The 27,771-nt window shown below is 44.5% G+C and overlaps 1 protein-coding gene across 3 annotated transcripts in view; it reads left to right on the top strand.

The window, feature by feature from the left end:
- Positions 1-2,739: 2,739 nt before the first annotated feature.
- KCNK10 (potassium two pore domain channel subfamily K member 10) overlaps positions 2,740-27,771 on the top strand; it is a 96,112-nt gene continuing 71,080 nt past the window's right edge. The window contains exons 1-2 of one of the 3 annotated variants that reach the window (XM_077267575.1): positions 2,740-3,165; positions 25,965-26,323. In XM_077267575.1, the coding sequence (XP_077123690.1) occupies position 3,165; positions 25,965-26,323 (360 nt within the window). In that variant the 5' untranslated portion in view covers positions 2,740-3,164. Of the gene's footprint in view, positions 3,166-4,853; positions 5,083-25,964; positions 26,324-27,771 lie in introns of those variants that run through there. The other 2 variants (XM_077267574.1, XM_077267573.1) reach the window with 2 other exon arrangements.

Below are 27,771 nucleotides of genomic sequence, written 5' to 3'. Positions count from 1 at the left end.
CGCTTGGAAAACTTTAGCATTCTGCAAGCTAATTACGCTTGCAGAATGCTAAAAAAAATGCGGGTTTCTTGCAGAAAATTTCCGGTTTTCGTCAGGAAATTTCTGCAAGAAATCCGGACGTGTGCACATACCCTTAATGTATTGGGAAGCTCCGGGAAAAAAAGTGTAAAAAATGCATCAAAAGCGCAAAAAAAAAACGCATGCGGATTTCTTGCAGAAAATGTCCGGTTTTGCTCAGGAAATTTCTGCAAGAAATCCTGAACGTCTGCACATAGCCTCAAGGTTCAACTTGTTAAAGTTTTATACTTTAATACAAAAGGGTTCAGTGCTTACAGTAAGAAAAGTTATAAAATATGATAATAAAAAGACATACAACTTATGCAAAACAGTATAAAAATAAACAGGAGAAACTTACAGAAATCATCTAACTGGTAGTTTGCTTTCTGCTCCCTGAGGGTAGGATGAATGTAGATTTGATCACGCCAGCTCGGCCGCCCCCATTATGTGAACATGTTTTTTAGGTATCAGGTCTACTTTATAGCTTTGGTCTGGAGGTCAGGTTTCTAGACCAGCCCCTCAGGTTAATATCATAATTGCTTGTTTTTTGATTGGACCACGGCCGTGCCCCCCAATGAATATATTATTTTCTCTTGAGGTCCTTTGTGTAAAAGTTCTTACAGAGATCCTATCAGGCCGTAATTAACATCTCTCTTGCAAGAGCTAGGAGGTGTCAAATGTTACCTTTCTTCTTGGCTTCTAGCAGGACCCCTTGGTGAGATTGGAGACAGAATTCTACTTGTCCCAGGAAAACACATATTAACACCTGGTTGCGAACCTGCAGCCTTCAGGACAGATGTTACATTATTGCCAGTGACACAATAAATATATACATAGTCCACTGCACACACAAACACACATATATATATATATATATACACACATATTTCACCACAGTGCGTTTTACCGTTTTCTTATACAGTGATTAAACAAGTTCGGTAACTCCCTTTAAATTATTCAAATGGCAATGAAGTGCACGGATTGTGCAGCGGGTCCTCATCCAGGCGCATTCGCTTTCCCTGCACAATTGGACCTGCCATACAGCACACTTGCTGTCGCAGGACAGATAGTTTATGTAGCACTACCTGGTGTAAATCACCAGATTTTCCCTCTACTGCATGAATATAATCAAGGTTAAACAAATGCCATAAAACTAAAGACACCCCTGTATTGCACAATGCACCACCTCAGTGCTAAATTTCAAGAGGGCGGTGCTCAGGGTAATTATGCAGAGCAGACCTCAGAATATCCTGGGAACCACACCCCATTTATAAACAAAAATCTGTATTAGAAAAGGGCATTTTCTCTGGTACTATATGGCAAAAGAAAAACAAACACTGGAATACTCGGGAGCAGAGAGAATAAAAAGTGTGAAAACTGGACACTTAAGCAATTCAGGAGTAGTGGGTAACCTGCGCTACTGGAATTGTATCCAATAAAGGAGACCAAGCCAAGAGCGATCTCAACGCGTTTTGCAGTATTCTTCTCTGTGGTTCTCCTTAAGTAGTAATGAGTACTTTGAAATGCGTTGAATAAACTGCACGGATGTCCAGTTCAGGAGAGATCAGTGTGGTTTATTCTCGGTGTGTTTCTAAGCATCTTACTTCTTCAGGAAGACCACAGAGAAGAAGAGGTAAGAATACATCCAAACGCGTCGAGAATAGACCGCACTGATCTCTCTTGAATTGGACTCCAGTGTGGTTTAATTGATGTGTTTCCAAGTATTCTTATTTCTTCTTTGCGGTTCTTCTGAAGACTTAAGAATACTTCAAAACGCGTAGAGAAAATACATTTGCTGGGATCTCTCTTGAATTGGACTCATTTATTGGCTACTATACCTGCAGCGCCGATAACCTGCCGCTTCTGTATTGCTTCCATACATTGCTGGATCCACCAAGCTGTGGGATCCTCGTATGAAACCTTTTCAGTGTTGAGTGTCACTCAGCCGCATTAGGTGAGCGGTGCTGCCGTTAGTTTAACGCTATAACACCATATAGTGCGTTATTGTTCCCCCAGTCATTTCTTAACACTGAGCACGACATTCACTCATCATCCTAGAGAGCGCCATCTCATATGGGTGTATGGAGAGGTGTCGTCCATAGGGGAAAGCCTGTAAAGTCCCTCCTGTCCCCGAATGATGGAGGACTAGTATAGGGAGCACTCACTATGGGGCCCCTACAGAGGGCAGAGACGGACCAACGCGTTCTATTTACTATAGAAGTGGTGGAGACTGGTCTATGGATTACTACACATCGTGACATCATCACTGACGGAGCAGTAATACATCCATGTGCAGGATCCTGGGGGGCAGAACACATTTTAGCGGATGAGACGCCATCAGAAAAAAACGCCACTTTCCTTCCTTTTGGATTTTAAGTCTTTAGAAGTGACTTTTTCCAGGATCAGCATTGGGATTGCTGTCGGGCAGCCACTTATCTGCCTTCAATCTTATTGTACAGCTTTATGGAGGAGTCAGAGCTGATAACTCCCAGCTATGGCTGGTCTATGGGAAGAAGAGGGAGAGAAAGATAAAGAATGGTGAAAACAGGCAATGAGGAGGCTGGGGAGTGAATGAGAAGGCACTGCCATCCTCTGCAGAGGAGCCAGTGAGGAGCAGCTGAGCATTTTCTGGGTGGAGGGGCTCCGATTCCTCTCCTCTCCCCTCCTTTGTGCATTGGAGCCAGAGGAGCTGATGTCAGCCGGTAATCTGGAGCCCTGCTCCCCTGACAGGGGCATCACACCATCCTTCCCTGGTTACCTGGCAGGGGCGGGCTCCTCCACCTGCTCTGGGAATGCCCAGCTCTCACCCTTCTGCAGCCTCCTCCCTGGCACCTGGGGCATATAAACCGGCAGCAGCTGGTGCAGGGATGATGGGGCAGAGCGAGCTGTCAGCTGTGCAGGCTTTGTGCTGCCAGGGAAGCCCATGTGCAGCAGGCTGAGGGCTCTGCCATTGTCTGCTGCTTTGTGCTCTGCATCTGAATATGTATTGTGAGGAGCCAGCCTCTGCTGCAGGGAGTGCCCATGTATCTGCCATGTGCTGCTGACCATCCAAGCATAGCCCCAGCCAGGAAGGCCAGCCAGGAACACTGCGCTCCCCTCTCCCGGCCAGTAAGTACCAGTGGCATCACCATCACCATCATCCTCACCATCACCCCACTCTGCACTGCCATACAGTGTGTCATAAGGGAGGGGACCTCGTGTGTCCTCATCTTCTGGCCTCACCAGGAGGCAACTTCTCATCCTGACAAGGGGGGAGGGATGATGGGGGTCCTTCCCAGATCACACACTGCAGTCTTCTCCACCAACCATGACGTTATTTCAGATGCTCCTCATCCTCACCCTGCCTGGGTGTCTGTCAGCAGAGGTGGCCACCAGCGGCAACAACAGAAGCAGCAGCAGCATGTGTAATGCTGCAGTCACCGCTCCATCAGGCTATGCCAGGCTGCTCCAATCCAGAAGAGGGTCAGCCTCCAGCCTGGAGCTGATGTGATCGGAGGAAGGAAGGACCAGCTCACCCCTCTCCAGGACTGTCTCACCCCTCTCCAGGACTGTCTCACCCCTCTCCAGGACTGTCTCACCCCCTCTCCAGGACTGTCTCACCCCTCTCCAGGACTGTCTCACCCCCTCTCCAGGACTGTCTCACCCCCCTCCAGGACTGTCTCACCCCCCTCCAGGACTGTCTCACCCCTCTCCAGGACTGTCTCACCCCCTCTCCAGGACTGTCTCACCCCTCTCCAGGACTGTCTCACCCCTCTCCAGGACTGTCTCACCCCTCTCCAGGACTGTCTCACCCCCTCTCTAGGACTGTCTCACCCCTCTCCAGGACTGTCTCACCCCCTCTCTAGGACTGTCTCACCCCTCTCCAGGACTGTCTCACCTCTCCAGGACTGTCTCACCCCTCTCCAGGACTGTCTCACCCCTCTCTAGGACTGTCTCACCCCTCTCTAGGACTGTCTCACCCCTCTCTAGTACTGTCTCACCCCCTCTCCAGGACTGTCTCACCCCCTCTCCAGGACTGTCTCACCCCTCTCCAGGGCTGTCTCACCCCCCCTCCAGGACTGTGTCACCCCCTCTCCAGGACTGTCTCACCCCCTCTCCAGGACTGTCTCACCCCCTCTCCAGGACTGTCTCACCCTCTCCAGGACTGTCTCACCCCCTCTCCAGGACTGTCTCACCCCTCTCCAGGGCTGTCTCACCCCCTCTCCAGGGCTGTCTCACCCACCCTCCAGGACTGTCTCACCCCTCTCCAGGACTGTCTCACCCCCTCTCCAGGACTGTCTCACCCCCCTCCAGGACTGTCTCACCCCTCTCCAGGACTGTCTCACCCCCTCTCCAGGACTGTCTCACCCCTCTCCAGGACTGTCTCACCCCTCTCCAGGACTGTCTCACCCCTCTCCAGGACTGTCTCACCCCTCTCCAGGACTGTCTCACCCCCTCTCTAGGACTGTCTCACCCCTCTCCAGGACTGTCTCACCCCCTCTCTAGGACTGTCTCACCCCTCTCCGGGACTGTCTCACCTCTCCAGGACTGTCTCACCCCTCTCCAGGACTGTCTCACCCCTCTCTAGGACTGTCTCACCCCTCTCTAGTACTGTCTCACCCCCTCTCCAGGACTGTCTCACCCCCTCTCCAGGACTGTCTCACCCCTCTCCAGGGCTGTCTCACCCCCCCTCCAGGACTGTGTCACCCCCTCTCCAGGACTGTCTCACCCCCTCTCCAGGACTGTCTCACCCCCTCTCCAGGACTGTCTCACCCTCTCCAGGACTGTCTCACCCCCTCTCCAGGACTGTCTCACCCCTCTCCAGGGCTGTCTCACCCCCTCTCCAGGGCTGTCTCACCCACCCTCCAGGACTGTCTCACCCCTCTCCAGGACTGTCTCATCTGTAGGACTACCCATCCCTCCACATTCGTGGTGCAGTGACCGGACTAGCTGGGATTTGTGTCTGTCTTGGTTACTACTCATTTACAGGAGCCATGAAATTCCCCATAGAGAACCCGAGGAAGCAGGTGATCTGGGATCCCCAAGGTGGGTGCACACCGTCTTCGCACATGGGTGCAGGCTCTGCCGCAGAGCACAATGCCCTCTGCTTGCTAAACTGGTATCTGCACCAGGGCTGCTGTGGGTGGGTGGGTGCTGTTTGTCTCCTGCCCTTGTGCCACAAGCTGAGCCCCAGCTCTAGAAAGCTGCTCAAGGGCTGCTCCATCCTCGACTCAGACCCATTGATTCCAGAGTTGTGTGTGGTCCCCCCCAGCATGTGCACAACAATAAGACCCCACTGACTGCTGCAAACTTCCCTCCTGCCCATAGAAGTTATTGCTAGTGTCTGTGTGTATAGGCAGGTGTGGGGGCTGTTTTATAGGTCTGTATTCACACATCTGGGTGCAGTCACAAAATAGAGGCTTGGTGTTTGTACTTCATACTAATGTAGTTGTACTGGGGCTCATCCACATAATGAAGGTTCTTCATCAGTTTACCATCGTAAAGGGTTAAATTGGACATCAGCTGAGAATTGCATTGTTACTTTGTAGCTGTTAATGTTTGGATTGTATAAATATTAGTGATGATATTGATAAACATTATATATTGCACATCACGTACCATCTCTGAGACGCAATGTACCTACCTCCATCAGTATACATACATTGTGTCTCGGAGATGGTAAATGCACCAAACAATAGTGGCTCTCGGCTACACAGGGTGACCATATACCGAGGTCTCGTGTCCCTAAGACGCTGGATTTTTAAAAACTAATCAACATTAAATTACTGACAAAAAGTTGTGAAGATAAGTCCCCAATCATATACTCACTGATGTGCTGAGCATCTAGTATGTGGGGATCAGTATCAGTATTGGGGCTCCAGACTTCAGTCCCACTTATAAGAGACTCCCCATATAACCTATGTGAGCCCCGTGATTGCAGCGGCCACATACATGATGTGACCTCTGGAGACCCAGGCACTGGGCTGACTGCTTTGGTTTAGAGGCATCCCAATATTCGGGGTGGTGATTGCTCCCACCCTGTTTACTATGCTGCTGGACCATCCGCATGACGTCATTGTTTTTGTTCTTTGGGTCTGGCTGGTGTTTGGTGGAGAGATGGGAAAGGTGCCCACACTGCCCAGACATCACGTAATGCAGATTTCTACCTGCATGAAATAAACAGTGCAGTTGGGACATCGGGAAACTTCCTTACAAGATGGGGTGGGGTGGGGGGTCATACATCATGTATTGCTGCAACATGCAGTAAGGCAATTCACAAGGTGCCGCAGCACGTCGGGGATCACCAACTTGACTCAATACTTCATTATATTTCAATTAACATTGATCAGTTATAAATTAGCTGGTTGAAAAATGCAGCCAAGAGATGATGGTCACAGCTGAGCACAGAGTGCAGCCACAGCTGAGCCGCCACACTGGCACCATTGTGCTTTCTGCACATACAGTATGTGGCCAATGATCAAGGCCAGGATGGAGCTTGGAGTTTGTGACATGAGAAGGCTACGAGACAAGGCAGACATGAGAGATACTGCAGATGTGACTTGTATGGAGTACATGAGAACCCTTGTGAACAGGTCTGGTTCATGGGGTCACACTGGGTGTGGTCTGGACCCCGCATTCAGTTTTTGGCTTGTCAGTGACCATGTTAGAAAGATTATGTAAAGTTCAACAAGAAGGTGAGGGGCTCTACTGGTAAGGAAAAAGGGATAGTAAATGTCAGATCAAGGCCATAGAGACAATTACCCTAGGTGCAATGATGACCATGACTCTAGAGACCACACCTATAAAGACATTTACAGAGAACATGGCATTAAAACTGAGAGCACAGGTGAAGTGGTGAGGACCATACCATCAATGTAGAATCTATTATGGCAATTAGAACCATAACTGAAGGCTTTTTTCTTGTTTAGTCCAGGAGTACAGATTACCTAACCCATAGAAAAATCGAGGTTTTTAACTCAAAAGGCCATGAATTACTTCCTGTGTGTGGAATTTTTATCTTTCTTTCCCCATTGTCATGCACATTCCCTAGCATAAAGAAGAAGTTGTAGAAGGTTCTGCCACCGAATGCACTTGGACAAATAATCATGATCCGTTGCCGGCAGCTCCTTCGTGATCTCCGTTCAGTGACGTCCCTGATGTGCTCGATGGGAGACAAGTCTGGAGAAGCTGCAGCCACAGGAACAGGTTTAAGCCACACAGTCTGTTCACAATCGATCTGGCAACATGCAACCTGGAGTTGTGTAGGAACACTGGAGATGTGGTCTTACCACAATGTCACACTGAGTTGTTAATGCACCTGGGATGAAGGCTAGAGAGGTCCGGCTACTGTACATTATGCCATAGCGCACCAGAATCTTGAGAGTAGCGACATTCCATCCTCAAGGCCTCTTCATGGCGTTGCCCATGTGGTCTACAGACCAATCTCCAAGACAAAAACAGGACAGATCTCGATTGAAGCCCCCATCTAGAGACCATGTGTGTAATGCCACAAAGAGGCCTTGAGGATGAAACATCACACTGGTCTTACTCCAGGAGTATGGTGTGGGGGACATAATGTATGTGTCACAATCAGCTGCAGCCGCTGGTGCGGCCCAACCCATAGACGCCCCCACGCCGACCGACCACGAGGGCGTGGGGCACGAGTCCCCCAGGGACGCAATACAGACCCTTTATACCGCAGAGTGGGACCCGGGCCTACCCGAACTAGGGGAGGGCAGAGACCGGGGCTCTGTGGCAGCTGAGCATGTGGACAAGGAACTGAGGCTCAGGGCACCAGGCTGCAACTGCACGCACTGACACACGTGGAAAGTCATTCACCAGCTGCAAATGACCTCACAACCCGTGGACAGCTTCCACAGCAGCAACCAGGGACCGCACATGCGGATGGTCATGCAATAGAAAAGACCTAACCACCCATGTACGGCTGCGCAGTAGGGCAGGGAACTGAGAAGGCTCCATCCAGGTAACAGCCAACAGTATCCCAGCTCAAATTAGGGGGAAAAGAGTAAAGGGTTTAAGCAAACATATGCATTGTCACGCCGAAAACCAGATACAGACAGAACGGCGTGACAGTATGGTAGCCGGACCCCTCTGGCCTTCACTCCAGGTCACCAACAGCTCTACGTTGCATTGATCTGGTGGTAGAACCAGTGGTTTGGACATTTATCCAGTGTTCCAGGAGCAGTTTTTCATCCCGAAAATATCAGGCTGCATGTTCCTCTAACTATTGCAAATAGTCTGTGTGGCTTAAATGTGCTCTAATGGCTGCAGGGTCTCAGGACTTGTCTCCATTGAGCACATCGGGGATGTCATTGGTTGCTGCCGGAAGCCGATCATCAAGATTTGCCCAAGTGCAATTGGAGCAGAACCTTCCTTAGACGACCGTTAATAACCTCAGTGATGGCGGACGAGGTTGCAGGTGCCGGGATTTCTGCATTTGATTCTTATACGCAAGACAGAGAATTCATAAGGCTGCTTTTCACACATCAGGTTTGTGCCATCAGGCTCAATCAGGCGATTTTTGAAGAAAACGGATGATACCACCGGATCCGTTTTTTTCTCAGCAAAAATTGTTTGTCCGGCGTCTGGAAAAAACATACAAAGTTACGTTTTCTGTCTCCGGCGAAAAACCACACAGCGCCAGATCTGGCGCTTCCGGCTTTTTGCTAGAATGGAAGCCTATGGGCGCCGGAAGGCACCGGATCCGGCAAATGACGGATTCCGGCGCTGGATTCCTTTTTTTTTTTACTGAGCATGCTCCGATTTTTTTAGGATCTAATTAGCTGTATCAGCTAGTCAGATCCTTCAAAAAAAACGGATCCCTCGCATCAGTTTTTCACAGCCTGCCAATAACCTCCAGACATTACACGATATGTAACTGATATCATCCCCTCTTATAACGCTCCAGTACTAATATAACCCCCAGACATTACACCATATGTGACTGATATCAGCCCCTCTTATAACGCTCCAGTACTAATATAACCCCCAGACATTACACCATATGTGACTGATATCAGCACATCTTATAACGCTCCAGTACTGATATAACCTCCAGACATTACACCACATGTGACTGATATCAGCCCCTCTTATAACGCTCCAGTACTGATATAACCCCCAGACATTACACCATATGTGACTGATATCAGCTCCTCTTATAACGCTCCAGTACTGATATAACCCCCAGACATTACACCATATGTGACTGATATCAGCCCCTCTTATAACGCTCCAGTACTGATATAACCCCCAGACATTACACCATATGTGACTGATATCAGCCCCTCTTTATAACGCTCCAGTACTGATATAAACTCCAGACATTACAACATATGTGACTGATATCAGCCCCTCTTATAACGCTCCAGTACTGATATAACCTCCAGACATTACACCATATGTGACTGATATCAGCCCCTCTTATAACGCTCCAGTACTGATATAACCCCCAGACATTACACTATATGTGACTGATATCAGCCCCTCTTATAGCGCTCCAGTACTGATATAACCCCCAGACATTACACTATATGTGACTGATATCAGCCCCTCTTATAACGCTCCAGTACTAATATAACCTCCAGACATTACACCATATGTGACTGATATCAGCCCCTCTTATAACGCTCCAGTACTGATATAACCTCCAGACATTACACCATATGTGACTAATATCAGCTCCTCTTATAATGCTCCAGTACTGATATAAACCCCAGACGTTACATCATATGTGACTGATATCAGCCCCTCTTATAATGCTCCAGTACTGATATAACCCCCAGACATTACACCATATGTGACTGATATTAGCCTCTTATAACGCTCCAGTACTGATATATCCTCCAGACATTGAACCATATGTGACTGATATCAGCCCCTCTTATAACGCTCCAGTACTGATATAACCCCCAGACATTACACCATATGTGACTGCTATCAGCCCCTCTTATAATGCTCCAGTGCTGATATAACATTCAAACCGCAGAATATCTTCTTATGCAAATGATATGAAACAATTTACACAATAAAGGCTCCAACTCTATAATCTGGAGTTTGGTACTCTGCTTGCTTTTATTATTGGCTGCACAATTGTACAAAAACCTCTGGTGCATTTGTGGTAAATGTTTACAATTTGTCTCCTAAATTAAGAGCTATTGTAATTACACCCAGTCCAGAAATTAAATGTTTGTTCTACTTTCTGGGTAATTATCTGTTGTCTTCTAAATGAAAGCAGAAAATGTAGAGTTATGTGAGGCTTCTGCATAATGTGGTTTGAGGACATCAATCATAATGACATACTGCGTGATAACAGTGATACACAAGTATGATGGATTAACACTGCCCCTATATACAAGAAAATAACTACTATAATACTGCCCCTATGTACAAGAATAGAACTACTATAATACTGCCCCTATGTACAAGAATAGAACTACTATAATACTGCCCCTATACACAAGAATATAACTACTATAACACTGCCCCCTATGTACAAGAATATAACTACCGTACTATAATACTGCCCCTATGTACAAGAATATAACCACTATAATACTGCCCCCTATGTACAAGAATATAGCTACTATAATACTGCTCCTATGTACAAGAATATAACTACTATAATACGACCCCCTATGCACAAAAATATAACTACTATAATACTGCTCCTATGTACAAGAATATAATACTATAATACTGCCCCCTATGTACAAGAATATAACTACTATAATACTGCCTCTATGTACAAGAATATAACTACTATAATACTGCCCCTATGTACAAGAATATAACTACTATAATACTGCCCCTATGTACAAGAATATAACTACTATAATACTGCTCCTATGTACAAAAATATAACTACTATAATACTGCTCCTATGTACAAGAATATAACTACTATAATACTGCTCCTATGTATAATAATATAACTACTATAATACTGCTCCTACGTACAAGAATATAACTAATATAATACTGCTCCAATGGACCTGAATATAACTACTATAATACTGCCCCTATGTACAAGAATATAACGACTGTAATACTGCTCCTATGTGCAAGAACATACAGTAAATTCTATAATACTGACCCCTATGTACAAGAATATAACCACTATAATACTGTCCCCTATGTACAAGAATATAACTACTATAATACTGCCCCTATGTACAAGAATATAACTACTATAATACTGCTCCTATGTATAATAATATAACTACTATAATACTGCTCCTACGTACAAGAATATAACTAATATAATACTGCTCCAATGGACCTGAATATAACTACTATAATACTGCCCCCTATGTACAAGAATATAACGACTGTAATACTGCTCCTATGTGCAAGAACATACAGTAAATTCTATAATACTGACCCCTATGTACAAGAATATAACTACTATAATACTGGCTCTATGTACAAGAATATAACTACTATAATACTGGCTCTATGTACAAGAATATAATTACTATAATACTGCTCCTATGTATAATAATATAACTACTATAATACTGCTCCTACATACAAGAATATAACTACTATAATACCGCTCCAATGGACAAGAATATAACTACTATAATACTGTTCCTACGTACAAGAATATAACTACTATAATACTGCTCCAATGGACCTGAATATAACTACTATAATACTGCCCCCTATGTACAAGAATATAACGACTGTAATACTGCTCCTATGTACAAGAACATATTGTAACTTCTATAATACTGACCCCTATGTACAAGAATGTAACTACTATAATACTGGACCTATGTACAAGAATATAAATACTATAATACTGCCCCCTATGTGCAAGAATATAACTACTATAATACTGTCCCTATGTACAAGAATATAGCTACTATAATACTGCCCCTATGTACAAGAATATAACTACTATAATACTGCCCCTATGTACAAGAATATAACTACTATAATAATGCTCCTATGTACAAGAATTTAATTACTATAATACTGCTCCTATGTATAATAATATAACTACTATAATACTGCTCCTACGTACAAGAATATAACTACTATAATACTGCTCCAATGGACAAGAATATAACTACTATAATACTGCGCCAATGGATCTGAATATAACTACTATAATACTGCCCCCTATGTACAAGAATATAACGAATGTAATACTGCTCCTATGTACAAGAACATACAGTAACTTCTATAATACTGACCCCTATGTACAAGAATATAACTACTATAATACTGGCCCTATGTACAAGAATATAACTACTCCAGTACCACCTATATGTGGACGGCACTCAGATCTACCTCTCTGGCTCAGATGTCGCCTCTCTTCTGTCCAGAATCCCGGAGTGTCTATCAGCCATATCCTCCTTCTTCAACTCTCGCTTCCTAAAACTCAATGTAGACAAAACCGAACTCATCATCTTTCCCCCATCTCGCGTATCCCCCCTACCTGATCTATCTATTATGGTAAACGGCATCACGCTCTCTCTTGCACCTGAAATCCGCTGCCTCGGGGTAACTCTCGATTCTGCCCTGTCCTTCAAACCGCACGTCCAAACTCTTACCACCTCCAACTCAAAAATATTGCCAGAATCCGTCCCTTACTCAGCCCACAATTTACTAAAACTCTTGTGCATGCCCTCATCATCTCCCGCCTCGATTACTGCAACATCCTCCTCTGTGGCCTCCCCACTAACTCCCTTGCACCACTCCAGTCTGTCCTCAACTCTGCTGCTCGGCTAATCCACTTCTCTCCTCGCTACTCCCCTGCTTCTCCCCTCTGCAAATCCCTCCACTGGCTCCCAATTCCCCAACGAATCCAGTTCAAACTACTAACACTGATCTACAAAGCCATCCACAACCTGTCCCCTCCCTATATCTCTTGAGCTAATCTCCCACTATCTTCCCTCACGTAATCTTCGATCCTCCCAAGACCTCCTACTCTCCTCCACACTTATTCGTTCCTCATACAACCGCCTCCAAGATTTCTCCCGAATATCCCCCATCCTCTGGAATTCCACACCTCAACACGTACGATTATCCACCACCCTCGGAGTCTTCAGACAGAACCTGAAAACCCATCTCTTCAAGGAAAGCCTACAGCCTGCAATAACCATTCTGCCGCCTCACAAACCACCCGAGCTGCTGCCTCACCAACCACCCGAGCTGCCGCCTCACTAACCACCCGAGCTGCCGCCTCACCAACCACCTGAGCTGCCGTCTCATCACCACCAGAGCTGCCGCCTCACCACCACCAGTGCTGCTGCACACCGACCTCCTGTCTCTTCCCCATTATCCCGAAGAATGTAAGTCCGCAAGGACAGGGTCCTCTCACCTCTGTACCAGTCTGTCATCGTAAATTTGTTTACTGTTAACGATATCTATAACCCTGTATGTAACCCCTTTTCACATGTACAGCACCATGGAATTAATGGTGCTATATAAATAATAATAATAAATAATAATACTATAATACTGCCCCTATGTACAAGAATATAACTACTATAATACTGCTCCTATGTACAAGAATATAACTACTATAATACTGCTCCTATGTACAAGAATATAACTACTATAATACTGCTCCAATGGACAAGAATATAACTACTATAATACTGCTCCTACGTACAAGAATATAACTACTATAACACTGCTCCTACGTACAGGAATATAACTACTATAATACTGCTCCTATGTACAAGAATATAACTACTATAATACTGCCCCCTATGTTCAAGAATAAAACGACTGTAATACTGCTCCTATGTACAAGAACATACACTAACTTGTATAATACTGACCCCTATGTACAAGAATATAACTACTATAATACTGGCTCTATGTACAAGAATATAACTACTATAATACTGGCCCAATGTACAAGAATATAACTACTATAATACTGCCCCTATGTACAAGAATATAACTACCATAATACTGCTCCCTATGTACAAGAATATAACTACCATAATACTGCTCCTACATACAAGAATATAACTACTATAATACTGCTCCATATGTACAAGAATATATCTACTATAATACTGCCCCCTATGTACAAAAATATAACTACTATAATACTGCCCTTATGTACAAGAATATAACTACTATAATACTGCTCCTATGTACAAGAGTATCTACTGGTAAATGTGAGACAAAATACTTATGATTTTTTTTGTAAATACAAGTCTGCTCTTTATACGTGAGGATGTTATTGGTACAATGCATCAGTGGGTCAGATATTGTAGTGAATGCAGGGCCAGTGCTAGGGGCTGGCACGCCCCATTCTACTGTATCGACATTGTAGATGCCGATACAGTTGAAAGCAATGATGGAGGAGAGTCAGATGACACTACCTCTCCAATCATTTCCCCTCTGTGTCTGACGCAGTGGCCGCGATGACATCCCTTCATCGTGTGCAAACACTACTGAGGAAACGCGCTGAAGAGATCGGTGCAGCAGGGGAATGGCAAGAGGAGAGAATTTTTTTTTTTTTAATCAGCGATTACGTGGTAAACAGAATACAGGAGTAATATAGGGAGTGCAGTATACTGTATCTACTATATGGGGGCTGCATTATACTATGTGGAGTGCATTATACTGCAGGGAGGACTATGGGGTGCATTAAACTATGGGGAGTGCATTATACTATATGGAGGAGTATGGTTTGTGTATTATACAATATGGGGGACTATGGGAGCAATATACTATATGGAGGACTATGGGAGGTGTATTATGCTATATGGAGGACTGATGTGCACATTATAATATATGGAGGACTATGGGGTGTATTATGCTAAACAAGCAAAATGCTGCCTATTCATTGAGTGATTGGATTGTTTATGCCGGAACAGAAATCCTTGTTCTCAGCAGCACATCGCCGGTGTAAACTGTAGATGTGCTGCTGATAACGTGATACTGTATGGGGACAGATTGACCTAATAGTGATTGTTCTGTGCCATCATTCTTCCTCAGCCAGTGAAAAGAGGCCGGGAAACAATCACTGAAGGACTTAAATATTGTCGATTACGATCGTTTATCGACCTGAACTGACCTGAGCGCATGGAAATACAACCATATTTGTTTGTGATCTGGAAAATGAAGATTTGGGGCCCCACTTTGTCTAATATCATCCCCGAGCGGATGGTGAGGACTGATCAGGAGCGTCACTGACTGATGCTGGACTCCTTCTACCCTTTTTTTTAATTAGTCTTGTTTTTACTGGTCTTGGACAACATCTTGTTACTTTCTTACAGGTGAAGATGTCGGCATATTAGTCAGATTAGCCGCTGATCTTGGCCGCTGATCGCGGTGCCATTTGTCTTCTGCTGCCAATTCCAGATAATTAGCTTGTCTTCAGAATTAAATTATTTCTTGGCTGAGGATTCTGGGATCTGTAGTTTGGCAGCAGCTTGAGCAAGGTTCAATGTCTAAGGAGTGGAGAGATGCGATGAAGCAAGTCCGAGGAGAAGGCGGCCAATATTTACACCTGATAGGGACCACTGGATCTTATAATTGGGGTCCCATGTTTGCTACGTCTATTGGCTATGCTATTTGCTTTTTTAGATAGAAGAAATACAGTTATTATTCTTTTCTGCATGTATACATAAAGTGACCAGATGAGGGCGCTGTACAGCCAACTTCATCATAATGTGTCCGCCCCATGCCAGTATGAATATCCCATATCCACAACATTGCCTTTAAAAATGTCACCGAAGAGAAGCTCCGTCCTGAGCCAGGCGATACGTTTCATCACGGGAGATGTGTACGTCTAGTCTAACTGCAAAGGTTACCTACATTTAAAGGGACGGCGCAGAATTCATCATCGTAAAGGGGTTCTTCAATTGCTATAAAGCGTGATCTAAAATGTTAAGGAACCAAAACGCAAAGTAGGTTTATGGCATGGGAGTCCCCAGACAGCTTTGTATACAGAAGCACTTTCATGTATATGGGGGCTTTTAAAGTTGATTGAACCGGCCGATTTTAAAGAGACCATAATGTATGGGGCCTCCTAAATCTCCCCTAATGATATCAAGGGAGAAAAGGGTCAGCCATGGTGCATTTGAGTCGCCCCGCCAGGGCCGTGGGGTACTCGGTACCGGGTCCTGCGGTTCACAGGGGGATGTCACGTTGGCGACCGGTCCGTGGCCCTGGGCGCCCATTTAAAAGGGACCACCTGTGGTATTCGGTCAATGGGGACCGACACTGCTTTAAGGGGTCCTCTGGGGTGATGTTATGGCAGCTAGGTGAAGTATGTCCCCAGGGCTCCCGGTGTGTGCATGGAAGATGGTGAATGGCGTAGTAAAGAACGAGGACACAGGTTTACAATCTCTTTACCTTGTTTTCTGAAGACTTCAGGCAGCCACAGTCCAGGGCACCAGATCACAGGGCAGGCAGGGTCCGACTGGCTTGGAGGCAAGTTAGGAGTCCCCTTTTCCAGGTGGAAATCAAAGCCTTCCTCTAGCGCCGTGGTGGTGTAGTCCCTTACTGCCTAAGGCTTCACATAAGGTCCTCACAGTTGTTCTCTCTCTCTCTGTCCCCGGGATAATATATAACCCGTATGACTGGTGACTTGAGGTGGTTTATAGGGACTCTAGCATGCCCCAGCCTCTAAGGGTGTCACCGTGCCTCCTGGGTATTAGGTCGGACAGGTAACTTGGAGTTCAGCTGTCCTGCCGGTCTCTGATGTAAGTCATAGAGGTCCTTACAACCTCGGTGTTCAGGCTACTGGTCTCTGCGCCTCAGAAGGAGGCAGCCTGCTTGGGGCTGGTCTCCCCCTGATATCCTCTCCTGTGCTTTGCTCTCCTGCACGTTCACTGCAATCAATTCAGCTTTCTGAATGTCTCTTTCCAGGAACTGCTGCGCTGCGGCTACACAGCTCCGTAAACCCTCTTCTGCCTCAGACTGGTCCATTCAGTTTCCTGGCAAGAACTGACTGACTTTCCCTACAGACTACCAGTTGTATATATATGGGGAGTCACCTAGTAAATGGGATCAAAAGCTCCCCCTGGTGGCCTGGAGTGTGAATGTGTTGCATGTTTGTGGTACCTGGTTACAGTTATCCCTTCTTGCTTTCAAGCGTAACATCACTCTCCCCGTGAGGAAAGCAATGCTGCTGTGACGACCAGGACCCTGGGGCACCACACATTCAATGCCCAGTTGGTCTCCTCTAGGCTCCTGGCCCCTGAGAAGTGAAGGGGTGATCCAGGACAGGGGAGTCCGTAAGAAGAGGGGCGACAGGGGAGTCCAGCAGGAGCCTTCTCCTCTCTCCCCATATAGGATGCATGAAAGCTGGCTAGGAGTTGTCACCAGGTCATGCAAACCTCACTGCCGGCGATCACTGTGCGGGGAGGAAAGCGGTACATACGACACTACATGCTCTGCATTTACGGATCACGCAGAGAGGTGTATGTAATGAAACACCGCTCTGCTCCATCACCCAGGTTCTGGTCATCACAGTAGGTGCCAGCAGTGGGATCTGTGTCACCGGGTAGGAGAGCAGAGCTGTGCGTCATTACATGTTTGGGCAACATCATGCAAAGCAGAATTTGCTACCCAGGGGGGCAATCAGTATATAACGCTTACAAACTAATATTTCCATAATATAAATGAAAAACAACTCTGAAATCTTGCCATTTTTCAGACTAATCTTAATATTAGACTAGGGCTCCCTTTTCTGTATAAGTGACTTTTCAATGGTCTCATTATCATGTCAGATAGGATTACAATGAAAGTTAACTATGTATATAATAAATAAGACCTGATCCAGCGACCACAATGTGTTATGTCACAGCTCACCTCCTCCCTCTCTTCACAATGCCCTCTGCACAGGACACAGAGCATGCCCACAACATGCTAATATAAAAGTCAGATCATGTCTATTGCTCCCTATGGTGCACATTGCCGCTGTAAAGCAGATCTCTGAGTGCTGCAGATCAGCGCCTCCATATTCATGGAAGGAAACTCCGGTCATTCCAGATGAAGACAAGGGACTAGCACAGGGCTGACTAGAGGACCACAACGTACAATGGAAGTGTTCAGAACTTTGCATCTGGTTCCCTCAAATGCTGGTAATTGGGGTCCGGCAGAACACAATGAGATCCCACAGAGTTACGTAGAGCCGGGTTGTTACTCCGCTCCCTCACCCAGGTCGTGTCACCGGTGGCACAGGTGACCGTAGTGATGCTCCCCTGGTGGCTCTGTGGTTGGGATCGGCCATAGACGCTTCCCTGGTGTAGGGCAGTGAGCGGCAAAGGCCACGGGTTGTTACAGGCTCATTGTAAGTGTTTGTGTTCTCCAGAGCCATTGTACTCCATGTCCTGATAAAATATTCATCCCTGGGCTGGTCTTGCTATTTTAGTAGCCCAAATGCATTAATTAACCATGGCTAAATTCATACCCAGCAAAAGCTGTCGCTGCCCAGAAGCAAATCACATCCCGGTGCTGATGCCCGAGTGTGGATTACAACTCCTGTGAATCACTATGGTGCAGAGGACGCGCCCATAGACTGGATCCTTATTGACGGACCGCTATAGGATGCCTCTATTCGGGTGCCACTGTGAGTATGGGGGAGGGGATACGGATGACATCACAGGAACTTATATGGTCACGACTACTTGTAATGTGTGATCTCAAGAGGATCCAAAACTAAACCTGCGCAGAAGAAACAACAGGCATCTGCCAGGAAGAAGTGGTGTAATCATCTGCAGAACATCACTATGGGTCTGTCAGGGGGAGAGGAACGATGGTCTGCAGATCTCTATATAAAGCACCAGATATACCCTCTACATTGAGGAAGTGGTGAAAGATGGAAATCACAGGATGGAGATGTTACTGATCTGAAAATATTGAAAAACTTTCCAATTCCTCTGGATTTCTTCATTCTGAAGTCACAAGCAGAAATCTCGGCACCCCCAGCCTTGGCTGCTGTCACTGCGGTTATCAATGGTCGTCTAAGGAACGTTCTTCAGCTGATTGTACAAATCATCAGGATCCGCTGCCGGCAGCTACTGTGTAATCACCGATCAATGACATCCCCGATGGAGACAAGTCCAGTGACGCTGCCGGCAGCTCCTGTGTAATCAATGACCAGTGATGTCCCTGATGGAGACAAGTCCAGTGACGCTTCCAGCAGCTCCTGTATAATCACAGATCAATGACGTCCCCGATGGAGACAAGTCCAGTGACGCTGCTGGCAGCTCCTGTGTAATCAATGACCAGTGATGTCCCTGATGGAGACAAGTCCAGAGATGCTGCCGGCAGCTCCTGTGTAATCAATGACCAGTGATGTCCCTCATAGAGACAAGTCCAGTGATGCTGCCGGCAGCTCCTGTGTAATCACTGATCAATGACATCCCCGATGGAGACAAGTCCAGAGATGCTGCCAGCAGCTCCTGTGAAATCACCGACCAGCGACGTCCCTGATGGAGACAAGCCCAGAGACGCTGCAGACACGGGAGCAGGTTTAGGCCACGCAGGTGCTCACAGTAGTGCAATATGTGGGGTTGCAGTGTGAAAAAAATTAAACCTGTCCTTGGATACTTTGATTTGTACATGATGTGTCCATTTTTCCAATGTAGTGCCGAGTTGTTAGTGCACCGTACATTATGCCACTGAACCATAATCCAGGGAGTAGGACCAGTGTGATGCTCCCTCGTGATGGCCTCTTCATGGCATTGCCAGTGTGGTTTCCAGAGGGAAACTGGGAGGTCTGACCCACTTTTGTAATGGATGCAATGATGGCCAGAGATTGGTGTGGAGACTGCGTGGGCTCACTCCATGAAAAGGCGTCACAAAGGAATATCACCCCAACCCTAAATCCAGGATTTTGGTTGTGATGTACGGTACTCAGACCCCTCTCATCTTCATTCCAGGCGCACTAAGCTAGATATTACATTTATTTGGTGGTGGCGGTGAGGCCATTTCTTTTTCCACATGACAAACCCCAGCGTACCACTATGGCTTCAGCATCTCCAGAGTGGTCTCCATTGAGCATACCAAGGACGTCACTAGTTGGTGATTACACAGGAGCACACAGGAACTGCCGGCAGCAGATATGGATGCTTTCTACAATCAGCGGCAGAACCTTCCTCAGACTACCATTAATGACCCCAGTGACAGCTGCTGAGGCCGGAGGTGCCGGGATTTCTGTATGGGGATCAGACTCCGAAATGGAAAAAAACAGATGTCATGAAATTGTTCTTTTCATTTTTCCATCATTTGCAGATCAGAGACGTCTCCACGTTTCCATCGCTTCTTGCAATTTTGATGTTGAAGAATGTAACAAAGCTCAATAACAAGTCTGATATTTTGCATTCTTTCTGGTTTTGATTCTTACTTTTGTAGTTTGATTGTACTTCTCAGCGATGTGATTGAAGGGCTCTATAGATCGGTTATTAACTCCAATATCTGTCGGAGGGGAAATGGGCAGATGCTCAAAAGCTGCAGCTTTCTAGAAAAGTCTGGAGGAGTGAATGTATGGAAAACCAGAGAAGTAAGTTATCAGTCCCTGCCATCCTTGGTCATCAGTCCTCGAAAAAAGGGACCAAGAACAGGATAAAATGGAGCGCTGGATAATGCAGCATTTTGCCCTGGACTCATGTGGCAGTTAATCGTCAGATATTAACATTCAGGAAAAACGTTCTTGGATGGTTTTGGTTTTGTGGAGTTCACTTTTCTGTAGCGCGGCCAGTGTGTGAGGTTTTTAAAAGCTGCTGCACAAACTGAATTTACAGTTGAGGTTTATAAACTTATTATTGGATTGATTTTACCAGTAATGAGTTTCTGTGAGAGAATGAAGCTGAGTTATCTAGAATTTTCCTGCTTGTTCTGTGCATTTTCCAATCCAGAATTATCCATAATTTATGATGGAAGATGAAAGCCATATGGAAAAACTGCAGCATTTGCAAAAGATTAATACCATCCTTATGGTAAGACCGAAACTGCATTGCTGGAGACAGACTGCATCATATTCTTAGTCATGTCCTAGGGAAGATATATAACTACTATAATACTGCTCCCTATGTACATGAATATAACTACTATAATACTGCCTCTATGTACAAGAATATAACTACTATAATACTGCCCCTATGTACAAGAATATAACTACTATAATACTGCCCCCTATGTACAAGAATATAACTACTATAATACTGCCTCCTATGTACAAGAATATAGTTACTATAATACTGCCCCTATGTACAAGAATATCACTACTATAATACTGCCCTAGTGTACAAGAATATAACTACTATACTACTGCCACTATGTACAAGAATATAACTACTATAATGCTGCCCCCTATGTACAAGACTATAACTACTATAATACTGCCCCCTATGTACAGGAATATAACTACTATAATACTGCCTCCTATGTACAGGAATATAGCTACTATAATACTGATCCTATGTACAAGAATATAACTACTATAATACTACTCCTATGTACAAGAATATAACTACTATAATACTTCTCCCTATGTACAGGAATATAACTACCATAATACTGCTCCTATGTACAAGAATATAACTACTATAATACTGCTCCTATGTACCAGAATATAACTACTATAATACTGCCCCTATGTACAAGAATATAACTACTATAATACTGCCCCACATGTAAAAGAATATAACTACTATAATACTGCCTCCTATGTACAAGAATATAGTTACTATAATACTGCCCTTATGTACAAGAATATACCTACTATAATACTGCCCCTATGTACAAGAATATAACTACTATAATACTGCCACTATGCACAAGAATATAACTACTATAATGCTGCCCCCTATGTACAAGAATATAACTACTATAATACTGCCCCCTATGTACAGGAATATAACTACTATAATACTGCCTCCTATGTACAAGAATACAGCTACTATAATACTGATCCTATGTACAAGAATATAACTACTATAATACTACTCCTATGTACAAGAATATAACTACTATAATACTGCCCCCTATGTACAGGAATATAACTACCATAATACTGCTCCTATGTACAAGAATATAACTACTATAATACTGCCCCCTATGTATAGGAATAAAACTACTATAATACTGCTCCTATGTGCAAGAATATAACTCCTATAATACTGCCCCCTATGTACAAGAATATAACCACTATAATACTGCCCTTATGTATAAGAATATAACTACTATAATACTGCCCATTTGTACAAGAATATAACTACTATAATACTGCTCCTTTGTACAAGAATATAACTACTATAATACTGCCCCCTATGTACAGGAATATAATTACTATAATACTGCCTCCTATGTACAAGACTATAACTACTATAATACTGATCCTATGTACAAGAATATAACTACTATAATACTACTCCTATGTACAAGAATATAACTACTATAATACTGCCCCTATGTACAGGAATATAACTACCATAATACTGCTCCTATGTACAGGAATATAACTATTATAATACTGCCTTCTATGTACAAGACTATAACTACTATAATACTGATCCTATTTACAAGAATATAACTACTATAATACTACTCCTATGTACAAGAATATAACTACTATAATACTGCCCCTATGTACAGGAATATAACTACTATAATACTGCTCCTATGTACAAGAATATAACTCCTATAATACTGCCCCCTATGTACAAGAATATAACCACTATAATACTGCCCTTATGTATAAGAATATAACTACTATAATACTGCCCCTTTGTACAAGAATATAACTACTATAATACTGCCTCCTATGTACAAGAATATAACTACTATAATACTGCCCCTTTGTACAAGAATATAACCACTATAATACTGCCCTTATGTATAAGAATATAACTACTATAATACTGCCCCTTTGTACAAGAATATAACTACTATAATACTGCCTCCTATGTACAAGAATATAACTACTATAATACTGCCCTCTATACAAGGGTTTTGTCCTGGAGCTGCGGTATGATGCAGTCTGGTATCGTGCGGTTGTGTTTGTTGTGTATCCAGCAATGAGATCACGGTCTTGCTCCCTGCAGATCGTCGTCTGGTAACACTAGCGGGGTCCCTGGGGCTCTGAGGTTTGGTTCTGTGATGTAGACGAGTCCCGGAGCTCAGAGGCTTCATGTTGACATGTATTAGGTCAGGTGAATATACATAAGTTCAGTTCCAATCCTGCAGATTAACCCTCGCACATTTGCTACCCATATCTATAACTACAAGGCGGGGGCCACTGTGTGCAGGTAAGGGCTTTTATTTAGGGCTTTTTATCATGGTGGAATGACAGTTTGTTTTCTAGGAAAGTCTCCTAGGACAGATTATGGGTGGTAGAGACGGTCAGAGCAGGATGGCTATGTAGCGGTGGGCGGCTTGCCAGGGACATTATGATTGGCATAGTGCTCTTAGGACCGGAGGTCGCTACTTGTGAAGAAAGGGATGTGATCTGTTACAATGTGTCAGTCACCTTCTATATCATACAAGTTCGTCTTTAAAGGAGGGAGATCATTAAAAAGAAAACAAAAACACTGAATTGTCCGCAAGATTTCTTCTTCAATTAGAGATGTTAATGTGTGTGAGCGCTATACAGAGGTGAGATCTTAATGACTTAAGCACGGTGTGGAAAATGTTGCAAAGTAAGAATGCTTCCAAATTAGAAGTGCTTACATTTTTAAATAAATGAAGAAAAACCATGTAAGTCCAGATTTGGTGTGACCGCCCTAGTGTGTAAGTGTACCTGAAAACATTGATAAAGGAAGGTTATGGAGGATCTCGGCAGGAGGTTGTGCCAAACATCTTGGAGACCTGACCCCAGATTTCCTGTCTATGAGGCTTGTGCAGACCCTTCTATCACTTCATGTGATCCCAGACAGACGGGATGATGAGAGATCAGGGGTCTATTTGGCCAGATAATAGATTACCATTCTATTTTAATAATCACATTACTGACATTAGTAGAGCATGCACCGTACATATACAGGTGCTTTTCACAAAATTAGAATTTCAGCAGAAAAGTTAATTTATTTGAGTTCTTCAATACAAAAAGTGAAACTCATATATTATATAGAGTCATTACAAACAGAGTGATCTATTTCACGTGTTTATTTCTGTTAATGTTGATGATTATAGCTTACAGCAAGTGAAAACCCAAAAGTCATTATCTCAGTAAATTGGAGTACTTTATAACACCAGCTTAAAAAATGATTTTAAAATCCAAAATGTTGGCCTACTGAAATGCATGTTCAGTAAATGGGCTCAATACTTGGTCGGGGCTCCTTTTGCATCAATTACTGCATCAATGCGGCGTGGCATGGATGCCATCAGCCTGTGGCACTGCTGAGGTGTTATGGAAGCCCAGGTTGCTTTGATAGCAGCCTTCAGCTCGTCTGCATTGTTGGGTCTGGTATCTCTTATCTTCCTCTTGACAATACCCCATAGATTCTCTATAGGATTAAGGTCAGGCGAGTTTGCTGGCCAATCAAGCACAGTCATACTGTTGTTTGTAAACCAGGTATTGGTACTTTTGGCAGTGTGGACAGGTGCCAAGTCCTGCTGGAGAATGACATTTCCATATCCAAAAAGCTTGTTGGAAGAGGGAAGCATGAAGTGCTCTAAAATTTCCTGGTAGACGGCTGTGCTGACTTTGGTCCTTGATAAAACACAGTGGATCTACACCAGCAGATGACATGGCTGCCCAAACCACCAATGATTGTGGAAAATTCACATTAGACCTTGGAAATCAAGGTCCCAGAGTCTGGAGGAAGAGTGGAGAGGCCACAATCCAAGCTGCTTGAGGTCTAGTGTGAAGTTTCCACAATCAGTGATGGTTTGGGGAGCCATGTCGTCTGCTGGTGTAGGTCCACTGTGTTTTATCAAGACCAAAGTCAGTGCAGCCATCTACCAGGAAATGCAGAGGAGCTGAAGGCTGCTATCAAAGCAACCTGGGCTTCCATAACACCTCAGCAGTGATTGCCTCCATGCCACGCCACATTGATGCAGTAATTGATGTAAAAGGAGCCCAGACCAAGAATTGAGCACAGTTACGAAACATACATTTCAGTAGGCCAACATTTCAGATTTTAAAATCATTTTTCAAGCTGGTGTTATAAAGTATTCTAATTTACTGAGATAATGACTTTTGGGTTTTAATTGGCTGTAAGCCGTAATCATCAACATTAACAGAAATAAACACTTGAAATAGATCACTCTGTAATGACTCTATATAGTATGAGTTTCACTTTTTGTATTGAAGAACTGAAATAAATTAACTTTTTGATGATCTAATTTTGTGAGAAGCACCTGTATATCTCCATTATATAGCTATAGCTTGGACGCTGTCAGGTGAGAGTACTGACTGCTCTATGATCATCTCACCGGACGGTTGTGTACATCACGCCTGTGACTGATAAACATTTCATGAAGATCAGTAATGAGCAGGAAGAGACGAGAACATCATGTCCTGGATGTGGGAGCGATGAGCTCGTCTGTAGGGATCGGCAGCCGCATCTGCTGCACTGGTTTCTGTCTCTTTGCAGTCAAAGCCATGACTTGTTAAAGGAACACTACCCTTTCTGATGCTTATTTACGGGGAAAGTAAATACAACCTATTACTCCCTGTTATCAGCCATTACTGGGGTGAGGCTAAAGGCTCATTTATACTGGCAGATTTCAGCTTCTAAATAATCACCTGTCCACTAAATACAAGTGAGTGGATGGATGGACGCTCATTGTGATCATTTTCATACAAACCAGCAGGACCGTCTGGAGACAATAGGGGTTCGTGATTTTTCAGGTTACCTTGTGATGTGGGTCCTCATTTTATGTAATAGAGCAGGATCCGGATGAGGAGTCCACATCCCCAATAACCGTATCAGACTTCTGGAACAGTCGCCAATCATTCTTGTACTTTTCTTGCAGTGGCTGTGCCATCAACCGTGCCCACGCCTGCCCCTCTACCTGTGCCCCCATCTGATCCGAAGCCAAACGGGCATCACACTAGTCCCACGCCGACCCCTAGGATGTCAGTATGTTCCCGGACGACTATGGTGACTACGATGGACAACACCTCCAGAGGTCTACGCTCCGTCATGAAGTGGAAGACAGTCTTGGCGATCTTCGTGGTGGTGGTGGTTTATTTGGTCAGTGGCGGCCTCGTCTTCCGGGCTCTTGAACAGCCTTTCGAAAGCAGCCAAAAGAGCACGATAGCCCAAGAGAAGCTGGATTTCCTGCAGGCTCATTCATGTGTCACTCCACAGGAGCTGGACGCACTGATAAAGGTACCAATCTAAACTGTGCAATTATTAAAATGGTCACAATTGTTAAAAGAAGCTACAATGGGGAGGGCGGATGGCACCAGATCCGATCAGATGGTCAGACATTTCCATGTCTGCTCCTTCTTCCTCTCTCACAGCCTGTCAGAGCGATGCTGCAGCTGCATCTCCCTCCTCTCCCCCTCCTTGTTCATTAACAACTATGTTACTAGGAGTCAGACTTGATGAACTTTTATGATCTTGTTTAATGCAGAAGCATTATAGGGGCGTATACAGATCTTACACTTTGTATCCACCCCACGAGGACTCCATGGTCAGTAAGCGGCATGCTGGGTATTAGTTTCTGTAATTCAGATCTGGTGCTGTTGATGGATTCCTGTTTAATAGCATACTCAATGGATGATAAATTGCACCAGTGAGGAATTAAATGTATTTAACTTATATTTCATTCTCATCTATTGTATGGATAGAAAGTCAGAAGGATGGAATATTTTGTGGCAAAGATTTAAGATTTGGCTTCAGAATACACAACACAGACAGACAATGCCGCAGCTATAGGTTCTATGGAGCACTGCTCAGTATAGCCCTTTGTCATAGGAGCCCTGTAGACTTGTGAATGCTGGTCTGGAGTTTATTATGTTTTTTTTTTTACAATGGACATCTTTCTTTCATCTAAAGTAGAGGAATCTAACTGTCCCCTTGTATTGTAGAAGCACAGCCTAGAAAAAAAATGTGAGTCTGTACATAAAGTCTCCTTTATTGTAGGCTCCACCAGCAGAATAGTGAGTGCAGCTCTGCAGAATAATATAGGATGTAACTCAGGATCAGTAAAAATGACAAAATGCATACACTTGATTTCTGTATAATATGTTTCTCTATGGTAATTCTTGCACCGTGGCACAATTTTTAGATTGAGGACCATATGCACATTATACCCTTATATATTTAGATCACTGAGAATAATTAGTGGATGGGAAGACGGATGATCCCCAGGACGCCGCTTTGTTTTCCATGTCACTGACTCAGAATCAGTTACGGTACTTAATAACACGGTTTAATGTTTTCATACATTTGGGTTTCCCCTCCCTCTATGATATTACCCGTGGTTCATGGTGTCTATGCAGTTATTACATAGCGCTCTCCGAATCTGCTGGAAACCCTTCTGTCTGGTCGTGTAATTGATCTGTGAGTTGATTTACTGGCGATTAGCGGCTGAGCTCGACCATCTGCATGGAATGGATATATGTTTACTGCACTTAGTGTCACTCAGACAAGGAGTCCCATAAACCATCACTGATACTAACAATAAACATATTGTGCAGCTGGAAACTGTAAATGTTGTGTCACTCAGGGCTGTGGAATCCCCTGCCCTCACCGCCACGCATCCTGCCCACCACGTACTACGCAGCCCTAATAGGAGGGGTAAACCGGCACCAGATATTAAAGATGTTCTC

Source organism: Ranitomeya variabilis, chromosome 1 (genome assembly GCF_051348905.1).
Source record: "Ranitomeya variabilis isolate aRanVar5 chromosome 1, aRanVar5.hap1, whole genome shotgun sequence".
NCBI classification, from domain to species: domain Eukaryota; kingdom Metazoa; phylum Chordata; class Amphibia; order Anura; family Dendrobatidae; genus Ranitomeya; species Ranitomeya variabilis.
The sequence above is the reverse complement of the archived record's forward strand: the minus strand, read 5'-3'. Positions and strand labels throughout refer to the sequence as shown.